Source organism: Zerene cesonia, chromosome 27 (genome assembly GCF_012273895.1).
Source record: "Zerene cesonia ecotype Mississippi chromosome 27, Zerene_cesonia_1.1, whole genome shotgun sequence".
Classification (NCBI taxonomy): Eukaryota; Metazoa; Arthropoda; class Insecta; order Lepidoptera; family Pieridae; genus Zerene; species Zerene cesonia.
Window position 1 is genome coordinate 6,734,211 of NC_052128.1, and position 11,556 is coordinate 6,745,766.

Here is an 11,556-nt window from a genome sequence, read left to right on the forward strand (position 1 = left end):
ATATGTGTAATTGTTTTGTGGATAATGTTGTTGATTGCGCAGTTACAATAGTATTTGGATTAAGTTTTTCTTCTATGTTCTACTGTCTGTTATCCTAAATAAAGAAAACAAATTTCAGCACTTTCGTCATAATTTAGTCAAATAATCATAAATAATAAGTTGAAGCTAGGGTAGTTAAATGTTATTGTGACTACAGGTACAAAATATTTCTGTTTTTTTACTCTTCTAAGTGTTTTTACTCTTCTTCTTTTACTAATCTAAATGTTTTTGAACTTTGTAACACATATTCTTTTTTTTGTGATAAGAAGTATTTTATCACGGTTTTATTAATTAGTTTTATTGTAGTTGGTAACATTCTAATTTGACAGTTCACCCGATTTGTATTTCGTAACATAATGACAGCTACGCGTCAATAGTACAAGTCTGAAGTCTGAACGTTGAGCATCGCTCTTTGAACAATGTTCTGAAACCAAAATACTGTGTTCGCTTTTTTATTAACTTTACTGTAGTGTAGTTAAGTTTTGATAACAGTATTTAAAGAAACGTGTTGTGTCTTGTTTCGATAGTGGGTGTTTGTAGAGCGATGGTGTTTATGTTAAGGTGAAAGTGATATCGCAGTGCAGTGAGGACGAAGGTACAAGGATGGGCGTGGGTCTGCAGCCGCTGGAGTTCACCGAGTGCCTTCAGGATAGCCCGCACTTCCGCGAAAACCTGCAAAGGCACGAGAAGGAGCTCGAGCGCACCAGCCAGCAGATCAAACGACTCATCAAGGAGGTCAAGGATGTCGTCCAAGCGGCCAAACGTGAGTTCGACACTTCCTTATATACATAACACGTAAACGACCTGCTAGGAAATATTTCTGACCTAATCAAAATTATGTCTACATTTACACACTGATTTTTTATTTTTATAGCTAACTCAAAATTTATAACTATTCTTTGAGAAAATTCATATAATTTATAAGCTTAATATGAATTGGTGCGAGTCGATCCTATTATAAATGGCAAGTATCTCACATAAATTAAGTAAATAATTGAGTGTATTCAGTATTGTGGTGATTGGTTGATTGCAGTGACAAGTGCACACAATGCTGCTGGCTGTGCTTGACATTATGTAACCTTGGAGCACATAAGTGGGTTATTTGCTATTGAAAGTATCATGTAATTCCCACAATGATTGCTTACAAACTGTTCCCTGGTCTGTCTACATGATTTTTGTTATCAACAAACAATAATACTTTAAAAATATATTTATGAAAATGTGGTGGATTGTGTAAATCAGAATACCTACTATAATTCAGATTCCAAAATCCAGTCTGAATGAAATTACACTCAATAAATCATTAAAAGAATGTGCTTCATGCATCAGCTGGTTGTCAGCTATTCACCCAGCATGACTGCATTTAGTTAAATGTGTGCCAGTGTATTTCTTGATTAATTTATGTGTAATTGCCTGTAATATACAGACAACACCTTTGTATATTTTTTATCTTATAATTACATTCTATCTGATACAATAGCTCTGATGTAAAATAGAATTTTGGTTAATTGGCTTATATTTATTAACTTACAAATGATTATTAAAAAAAAAAAAGATAAATAATAAAGTAGCCATGAATAAAAGAACAGTAGCCATCAAATCTCATAATAAAATTTAAAACCAGTATGTATTGTAAAAGATGAATTAATTATTAAATGGTATCAGAAATAGTGGTTATTGAATAGTCTAACAGAGTTTACAATAAAACAGTGGTGTGAGTGAACCAGAATTGACAGTGTGTGAATGAGTCACATCTGGTCGACTGTCCATAACTGACACCAACACATCTCATATATTAGGTAATGCTTATCGCTCCTACATACATGCACTACACATTAATTCAAATATATATATGCTAGTTATATATAATTATATGCTAATGTATAGTAAACATCAGCAATCACATTTACATGTAAACATTTTTATTGCTCTTAACATGAATGAATTTTACTGTAATTATTTTAGTATCTATATTGTCTGCATAAAGCTGTATGCTTATGTTATTAATCAATAACTAATTGGCTATATGTTTAATAGACTTAACATTAACAGGTATAAAACATACTCCTCATAAAAAGAGAATGAAATGCAAAATAAATTATTTTCTCACCGTAGATATTAAAATGAAACAATGTATAAAAACATGCCTGATTAAATTCTTTATGTGGTGCTTAGTTATCTATTCTAATCAAATAGGGTGTAGATAGAATCACATTCCTTACAAATGACTTTACCAATTGGAGCAATAACTCTAACAAACATTATAAATTGGTTTGCTTCTAATAAGGTCATCCATTATTCATCAAATACATATCCATGAATGAATTTGAGGTACCAAAGCTGACATTAACCTACTAAGTATTTAATAGTATGAAAATATTATATTTTATTCTAGCCTACTATAATATGCAATACTTTATAGATTTCCTGTTAATATTGTTTATTTTTTATCTTGAAGGTATTTTTTAATAAATTTTGATGTCAAATATAATATTTTTTGTCAACATAATTGTAATTAGGATTGAGCAATATTATGGTGATAAGGTATTGATAAACTGCTGATAACATATCAGTCTTCAAGGTATGCTACACTTATGTACACACAATTTGCTGTAATACCGTTCATTTTATGACTTAACTGAAGGCTTATGTACCATAACCTTTTAGAAGTTTCACAATACATGTTATTAGCCTTATAAAATATGTATTGAGCATATATTGAGAGAGAAGGCTGTGCAATATAAGATAATATTCCACAATAATTAATCTAACTGGGTCTAACCAAATACTTTTTGTTCATATCCATTACATGAATAAAGTCACTCATAGCATCATATTTCAAAACCAGGAAAATGTGATAAAAACATTCCTATCTGCAACACTCACAAAGGAACTTATAAAGTTTTTATTTTTATATTATTTGTGCAAAGTATAAATATAGCAGCATATGGACCAAATAACCACCTAATAATCACTCTCTGATACTTCTACAGTCATCATTCTCCTTTCACTTCAGTTATGATTTGATTTTTGTCAACATTCAGGTATTATATGTCATTTTCCCCGCCCCCAGTCAACCTAATAACACTTAGATCTCTATGGCTTCGAGGTAAGGGCGTGATAAAATTCTCATGCCACAATGTTCGTTCTTATACTCCTGCAAAACGGCTCTACCAATTGTGAAATTTTGTATGCATATCGGTAAGGCTGAACAGCGTTTGCCGGGTCAGCTAGTTAGTACATATAAATGCTATGTAAACGACACATTTGTTACGGTGCAGGGCTGGGCGCGGCGCAGCTGGCGCTGGCAAGCAGCATGGAGCAGTTCGAGTTCGCGTGTATCGGCGCGTCCATGACGGAGGACGAGCGCGTCATCAGCCACTCGCTGCAGCACTTCGCGCACCTCATCCGCACCATCGAGGACGAGCGCGACCGCATGGTGAGTCGCCCTGCCGCCGCACACAGCCACGCTTTGTGTACAAGTCGGCGCGTCTCAGCTGTGAGACTGACTTGTGACTTGCCACTTGGTAGCGAATTGGGGACACGATCGAACAAATTAGAGGGTTATTAGTATCGTAGTTATTGATGTTATGTTCAAAATATGATAAACTTTAAAAACATTCAAACTCCAACTCATCTTATATATAAAATTCTCGTGTCACAATGTTAGTCTCTATACTCCTCCGAAACGGCTTGACCGATTCCTCTGAAATTTGATAAGCATATTGGGTAGGTCTGAGAATCGGCTAACATCTATTTTTCATACCACTAACGATAAGAGTAAGGCAGAACAGCGTTTGCCGGGTGCAGCTAGTATTTATGTATATGTATTAAGTGTAAATGAAAACCCTTGAAGTCAATCTAAGATTGTCTTATTATTTTTTTTTTTATTATGTCATAGCGGGCAGCTGAGATGGTGGTTCGCCTGATGGTAAGCGATCACCACCGCCCATAAACATTCGCAAAGGTAGTAAGTACCTCTGTGAATGCGCTGCCCGCTTTTATGGAGTAAGGGAAAAGGAAAGGATTAACGACTGGAAAGAAGGAATGGACTGGGATGGGTGAGGAAAAGGAAACGGGCCTCCGGCTCCCCCACTCACCGTACGAAACACAGTGGCATGCCACTATTTCACGCCGGTTTTCTGTGGGGTGTGGTACTTCCCCGGTGCGAGCTGGCCCAATTCGTGCCGAAGCGTGCTCGACTACCACAATAAAACTTATTACAAAATGAGACCTTTGAGTATTCGTCGTAAGGGTCTGGATGTCTTATTTCTGTTTAAACTAATACATGGTTGTGTGGACTGTCCAGAACTCCTCTCACGCATTCAGATAGAAGTTCCACGTCTTAGTAGCCGGTTGGAAAATAGGAAGACCTTTAAATTATAATGTTGTGAACCGAATAAATAAAAAAAAGATATGCATTCGTTTATAAATACGTATTCGCCATTCGTAGATAAGATTTCCGATAAAAGCCATTAATGAGTCATTAAAGGTTTATCGATAGTAGGTCAAATGTACCGACGTAGCGAACGCAGCCAGCGTCTGGTCGGCGGGCGATGGAAAGTGGCGCCCGCACCCGCGCCCGCGCCGACGCGGGAATCCGCACTAATGAGATTTGTTTATGTGGGAAAATGTGATTATTATTAATGTCGTCAAGTAATTGAATCGAACTTTCGAAACTTATTTAAAGGAGAGATTAGCACGAGCGTTAGCCAAACGTCGATCGCAACATAATTGTTTACTGATTTACGGTAGAGCTTTAACAATTTTGAATGATGTTTCTAGGTTGCAGAAAAAGTCATACTCGATTTACTTTCAGAAAATAATAACACTTTCTTTATCACTCGCATGAGAACATAAACTTATTCTGGAAGAAATAACAACTTAATATAACAACAAATAACGACAATTTCCACTACATGTTGCGTGAATGGAGGACGAATTGACGATAAAGACTTTCGCTTTCGTAGCGCTTATATGTAAACTTAAATTCAAACATATAAAAAAATCTCACTTATAAAGTGTTTCAAATAAATTTGTATTTTTAAGTTATTTTTTATGATTTGTACGAGCGTATGTCATATTCTGCACAGTCTAAGTATGACTGTTAAACTATGGTATTGCTATTCTTCTACATCTGTTTTATACTCTCTTTTAGGGTATTTTAAAAGTAAGGTAGGTAAACACATGATCAGAAAAAAAAAACAATCTTTTTCATAATAATTTGACACTGAAGAGTGCATTATTATGTGCAGTTGACCTTGTACATTTCTAGGTCTTTGTGAAAAACGAAATTTAACATAGTTAAAATCCGCTGGAATGTCAGTAATCACAAGGTCATTCGCTCTAAAAGGTTGATACAATTTAAAAGTGTGACAAAGTGTACACGCAAAAGGCCCTGTAACCTTGCACGATTCCCACGACCTTCCGCCGGGAACACTTTCGCTGGCCGCGCCGCGCATACGAATGGCCGCTCCGCCGCACTTGGCGCTATGGCACTACGCCTCTTATGGCGGTACAGTTGAGTGTGGATACGCTATTATACTTCGCGTTATACTGAGGACAGAGCGGCGATTGAAGCGCATATGAAAGGGTCGAAAACGAAAGTGTTAACAACTTAATTGGAAAGCTAGAAACTGATATTGATTTTCATAGCTGTTATTGCTTATGCCGCACCTTAGGTTTGTGGGGATAGCAATCCAGTAGCCGGTCCGGTCGAGATATGTGCATTACGCACGTAATTATAACAAATGGTTATTTTTCAACCTTATCTAACATCATAATATAAAAGGTTTTGAAAATTATTCAAACGTTAAAATCTACGTTATTCCTTAGTATCGAAATCGTAAACAAACGTAACATATGCACAACGAGTGAAGCCGGAGCGCACCGCTAGTAAAAATATAAAAATATATTACTCCGAAAATCTGAACGATTTATAATGCAATGCTTCTTAGACTACTAGTGGGCGTAATACATGGGCATACAAAAATTTAGAGAAGAGACCAGTTTATGTGTCGATAATGACAAGGAGTCGACTTGATGACGAGGCGGAAAACTCACGAATAAAAAGGGTCTAAGGCGTGAAATTCACAGTCGTTAGTTCGCGCATCCGGCTTGCGGCGCCGCCCGACCGCGTCTGCTATTCATCGCTCATCACCGCTGTATCCTAGTTTGCAATGTTTATATCCGAACTATAATTGAACCTATATAATGTGTAGTATGTTACCTCTTGACGCAGATAGCTTGATAAAAAAAGCTGTAGCCATGAACTATTGTTTATATCATAATCTTGTTAACCGAAAGTTTTATGCATGTCGATCACGATGTCGAAAAATTCACAGGAGTGTAGTAGTTGTGTGTAGTACTTGTACAAGACATACTTTAAAACTACCGTTTTGTTTTATAAACACAAAGTTAAAGGATACTGAGAGCTCACTGCAGATTGCCGTTTGCTTCTTTTACATTTTAAAATACATAGTTTATTTCACGAGAAATCCTACTAATATTATAAATGCGAAAGTTTATAAGGATTTGTTTGTGTTTGTTGCTCTTTCAAGCAAAGACTACTGAACCGATTGCAATGAAATTTGGTACGTAGACAGCTGGACAACTGGAATAACATATAGGTATAGAGTCCATATAGATATAGAGTTAGAGACATTACAAAAGCCACATTTCAGTAAAAGGAAAGTAACTACGAACATCAGCTCCATCTGTCTGGCATGTGTCAAGTTTTGTAACTAAGTAATGTCTACGTTTGGCTCCACCACGACGGTCGCTACTTTCTGTTTTCTTTTATTTTATTTTTTTATCAGAAAGTTTAGTGGAATCTCACACTATAGAACAGCTTCCTGCCGAGGCTCGGAGCTCGGATGTTGATTAGATAACGGAGCACGTAACTCACGTCGTAATCTTACCTCATTTGGAGACATTGCACAGATCAGTGTAGAAGTCGACTGTTGATGAATATTTTAAAACATTCAAATCATTATTCTGTATTTGAAAGGTTAACTTTTAATGTATGTATTCAGTTATTTACATTTTTTATACACGAAAATCGTCCTCCACTACATTATGTAATTCTATGTCAATTAGATAATTAATCTGATCACCCAATTCTAAACTAATTGCTGTGACGTGTCGAATGTTGCTGGTTCGTGTGCAAATCCCTTGAAATCAAACACGATGACGTTGAACTCCGTACCCGAGTTGAATGACAATAGGAAGCTATATTAGTATCAATAAAACATCGTTATGGGCAGCGCATTAATTGAGCGCATACGGCTAAGTAGCGGCGCGTGCCGTACGTGCCCCGCGCTTGCGTCACCGGCTTACTTACACGGCCTGTCCTGTATGCTGTGTACCTTATCATATTATAAATGTATAGTGAGCGAGCAAAAGTACTCTTCGTAATCACATCGACGTTTCGCTGTAAGTTCATAGTGAAGAATTGCGGATTTAAAACATCAGTACTTATAACTTTTTAGAAACCAGCCCGGATAATTGGTCCATAATACTTATTTGTATTTGTTCTTTGTAAAATAACCGAGTTATTGTTTCTGGGTCACGTTTGCTCTATTATTGACTCCAGTGAGAGACCTCAATAGAACCTTGTCCTTTGTTTGAACTTATCTACGGCACACATACGTGTTCATTGCGTGACCTTCACATAGATGACAAACAACAAGTTTTGTGTTTTGAATCGAATATAATATGAGTTATACAAAATCGCAAACCGCATATCGATTGCAACACAAAAAATATAACGATTTTCTAACTATTTTATTTTATATCTATAAGCTATGCTATATAAGCACATGAAGATTGTTTTTCAGTGAAGAGATAAATTAATTCATAGTCAAGTTCGAGTACGTAAAAAATGTGAGTAATCAATGTCTATACCTTCAGTGTGCGGTCTATGGGTTACGTGTTGTAAATAATGTTGTTGTTAATAAAAGTAGTAGCGCATATTGTATGCACAGTATATAGTATAATATAGTATGGATACGGGTATCGATGCTGAGCTGCAACACCCATGCAACGCCACAGTGCGGTGCGTGACGGAATGTCATTATCATTCATTTCAACTATTTATTATTCATTCACGTATCGTTATATAAATATGTAGTTGTCAAACAATACCAGCGCTTGCAAAATACTTCGATGGAAACTTGCGTCCGCGCTGCCTGCTCACCGTGGAAATGAGAAGTACAGTCTCTATGATATAATAGTACTTAATCGAAACCAAAAATGCTTATTTTGAACTCATTATACAATAATGATATTTAAAATTTAATCGATTCTAATATGATAAAGCTGAAGAGTTTGTTTGTTTGAACGCGCTAATCGCAGGAACTACTACAGGTCCGTTTTGAAAAATTCCTTCAGTTTTAGATAGCCCATTTATTGAGGAAGGCTTTAGGCTATATATGTACCACGGGCGAGGCCGGGGCGGACCGCTAGTAATATATAAAGTAAATATCTTATTTATATAATCGTAAACCGACACTTTTCCAGCCTCTGGCAAAAGATAATCCAAAACATACGAGTATATGCAATGCTACTAAAAAGCCAAATATGTAGACCCAATCCCAAGCTTCATAATTTATTTAAATAAACAATAAAATATGTATGTTTTCAAGGATAACTGATAAAACAATGTATACTACGAATGTGTAATTGTTTATTGATGGCCGATGTGGCGGGTTACAGGGGAGTCGCTCATTGTTATTAGTCACATGCGCTGTTATCAGCGGCTCCGCGCTGCGCCGCCGGGCGCGCACCTCGCCACTCGCTCTTAGCCGCTGCTATCACTTGAATACCGCGAACATTGCCATATCGCTTTATACAATACTTTCCGTATTAGAAATCTACCAACATCTAGAAATTATAAAACCGACACAGATCATTTTGCACTCAGCTTCATGCATCGTGCTAAAAACTTTGTGAATGTATATGCTTATTAATGTATTAGTCAATATGGAAATCTATTACCATTTAAATAAATTCGCTATCCTTACAGCATAATACAATCGGACATTTAGTTGACAAGTGAAAGTGATAAATTAGTTGACGAGGTGTCCTGTGTAAATGTCGCGGGCTAACATCGCAGGCGATGAGTCACCGTCTCGTAATCAATTGTTCCAATTAAGTTCGGGCGCGCGGCGCGGGCGCATGCGGCGTTCACCTTACTAATGGGAATTTTGTAACAAGGGTTTAACTGCGTAGATTCAAATTTCAAACGGGCTTTTCTTTGAAGTGTAATACAATATGATCGATTATACTTTTAAATTTAATCTTTTATTAACCGAAGTAAGACTTCCGATTCATAAATAACTCTAAAACAATAGAAACACAACTTTCATGATAATGGAATAAACATTTTTATTATGATGCACTCAATAAAAAACACTATGTTGAATCACAATTTCTGGATACTTTCACAAAATTAGAGTAAAAAAATATGGACATGAGTATTATAAGACTTATAAGTATCAAGATATGTTGGTACTTTGAAATACGATATTGCTCTATCCTCAAGTAGGTTAATACCTGCATTTCAGACTACATAACGTTACCGTGACAGTACCTACATCACACAGACCTACCGACTTGAAATATATTATAAAGTAGTTACGTTGTTACACAAAATGTCACATGTACATCATCATTATTATGGAAAGCTAACTAGAAACACACCGGATTATAAGTCTGTACTGTAAAAGACATCTGAATCCTAAGTGTAATTATAATACATTGAGCGTAAATATTGAATACTGACACATATTTGCTTGTAAACGTATTAAATGCGCCTCTGATTTCACTGACAGTAGTAGGCGATTACTAATTTATTTACAAGTCGCTAAGCGTCACGCGATGTCGTCAGCGGAGCGGCGCGCAGCATGCAAATGCAGAAAACCTTTACACCCATGTGTCAATGAAATCTCTCCATTGCAATGTTTACATATGGACACAACAACGTCATGCATACTATAGGACGTCAAGCTGTTTTAACCTGGTTCTAAATGTGTAATCGCTTTGATTTACAACATATAGAATAATAACTTAAAACTATTAAATATGCATTAGCTACGACATCGTAAATAAATGACGTAAAAGTTTCAATATAATGCGAAATTAATTTAATCAGACATTATTGTAGCACTAAGCAAACGAAATGTAGCGTATTTAAAAACCCAAATACAAATGTAAAAACGTCTACCGCTCATTTTTTTGTTGGATTTTTTTAACAATTATGAATATCTTGCATTAAAGCACATCGTTTGTTTCCGTCAAATAAATAAAAAAACAAATAAAATTATCATTCATAGCGCTTGTTTAATTGTTGTTAATTTACCAGCTGATAAATGAAATAAAATGATCTATTCCAGTTGGGTCGAGCGCATGAGCAGATAATCCAGCCGCTGGAGAAGTTCCGCAAGGAGCACATCGGCGCTGTCAAGGTGAGCATTCCGAGCTTCCATACTACGTCTTTATAAAAAAGACTGAGTGTTGAAAGCGTCGGTGTTGACGCGACCATACCTCAGACCAATGATATGTAAACCAAATATTAAATAGGTCATTATCAGACAATATTTGGGCAAAAAGTTGACTAGAAGAGTAATTTAGTAAAACGTAGATAGTAGATAAACATTTTGACCATCACGATCACTAATTGTTGACTCCATTTCTTGTATACCCTCTCTCAATTTCAGTCGACTCTATTTAAAGAGTTAGATGAGTAATTTTACTTAAAGTTGGCATTGTGCATTAGCATAATGGAATAATCTTATTGAATTATAACTCTTTAGTGACATAATATATTTCTGCTATCCGGCCCCGAGGTCAGAGTAGTAACTATGACAACAACTCGCTTGAAACACGCCAATTATCGAGTGAGCGAGAAAAATAAACTTGTCAACTCAGTTTGAAGGTTTTCAATAAAATATTTTTATATGTGTGCAGTCACAAATTATGTACGCATCTTGTTCTATATTGAGAATAAAAATAAAAAGTGACGATGGTTTCAGGAGGGAAAGAAGAAATTCGACAAGAAGACTGCCAAATTTTGCCAGAGTCAGGAGCGGACCTTATCGCTGTCCACCAAAAAACAAGAGAATGTTTTCCAAGAGGTAATTGTATATAATTTTTAAATAAGTGATCATAGTTACATTAGTTACAAATTGTTACAAAAAGTTTAGCGCTATCGATCCCCATAAATAAAGCTAAGGCAAGAGATAGGGGAGTCTACCAAGGATTGGCTAACCGTGGTCATTTACAGGCGGACGCGGCGATGGAGATGGCGGAGCGCGACTTCTGCCAGGCGTCGCTCGAGTACGTGTTCCAGCTGCAGGCCGTGCAGGAGCGCGAGAAGTTCGAGCTTGTGGAGACGCTGCTCGGCTTCGTGTTCGGCTGGTGGACCTTCCATCACACCGCGCACGACGTGCACCACGACGCCGAGCCGCTTGTGCGCGATCTGCAGCTGCGCATCCAGCGTGTGAGTGCGCACCCATG

The 11,556-nt window shown here is 36.7% G+C and overlaps 2 protein-coding genes across 2 annotated transcripts in view; both read left to right on the forward strand.

Annotated features, from left to right (window-relative positions):
- The window catches only part of LOC119837305 (hamartin-like), a 4,775-nt gene extending 4,149 nt beyond the window's left edge, over positions 1-626 (forward strand). The window contains exon 4 of the mRNA XM_038362823.1: positions 601-626. Within this exon, the coding sequence (XP_038218751.1) occupies positions 601-626 (26 nt within the window). The remainder of the gene's footprint in view (positions 1-600) is intronic.
- Positions 421-11,551, forward strand: LOC119837306 (rho GTPase-activating protein 26-like; the record flags this gene model as incomplete). The annotated part of the gene is made up of 5 exons (XM_038362824.1): positions 421-802; positions 3,321-3,478; positions 10,434-10,505; positions 11,073-11,174; positions 11,324-11,551. Coding segments are annotated over exons 1-5 (720 nt in total), but the record flags the coding sequence as incomplete, so codon positions are not given.
- Between the last annotated feature and the right edge of the window lie 5 nt (positions 11,552-11,556).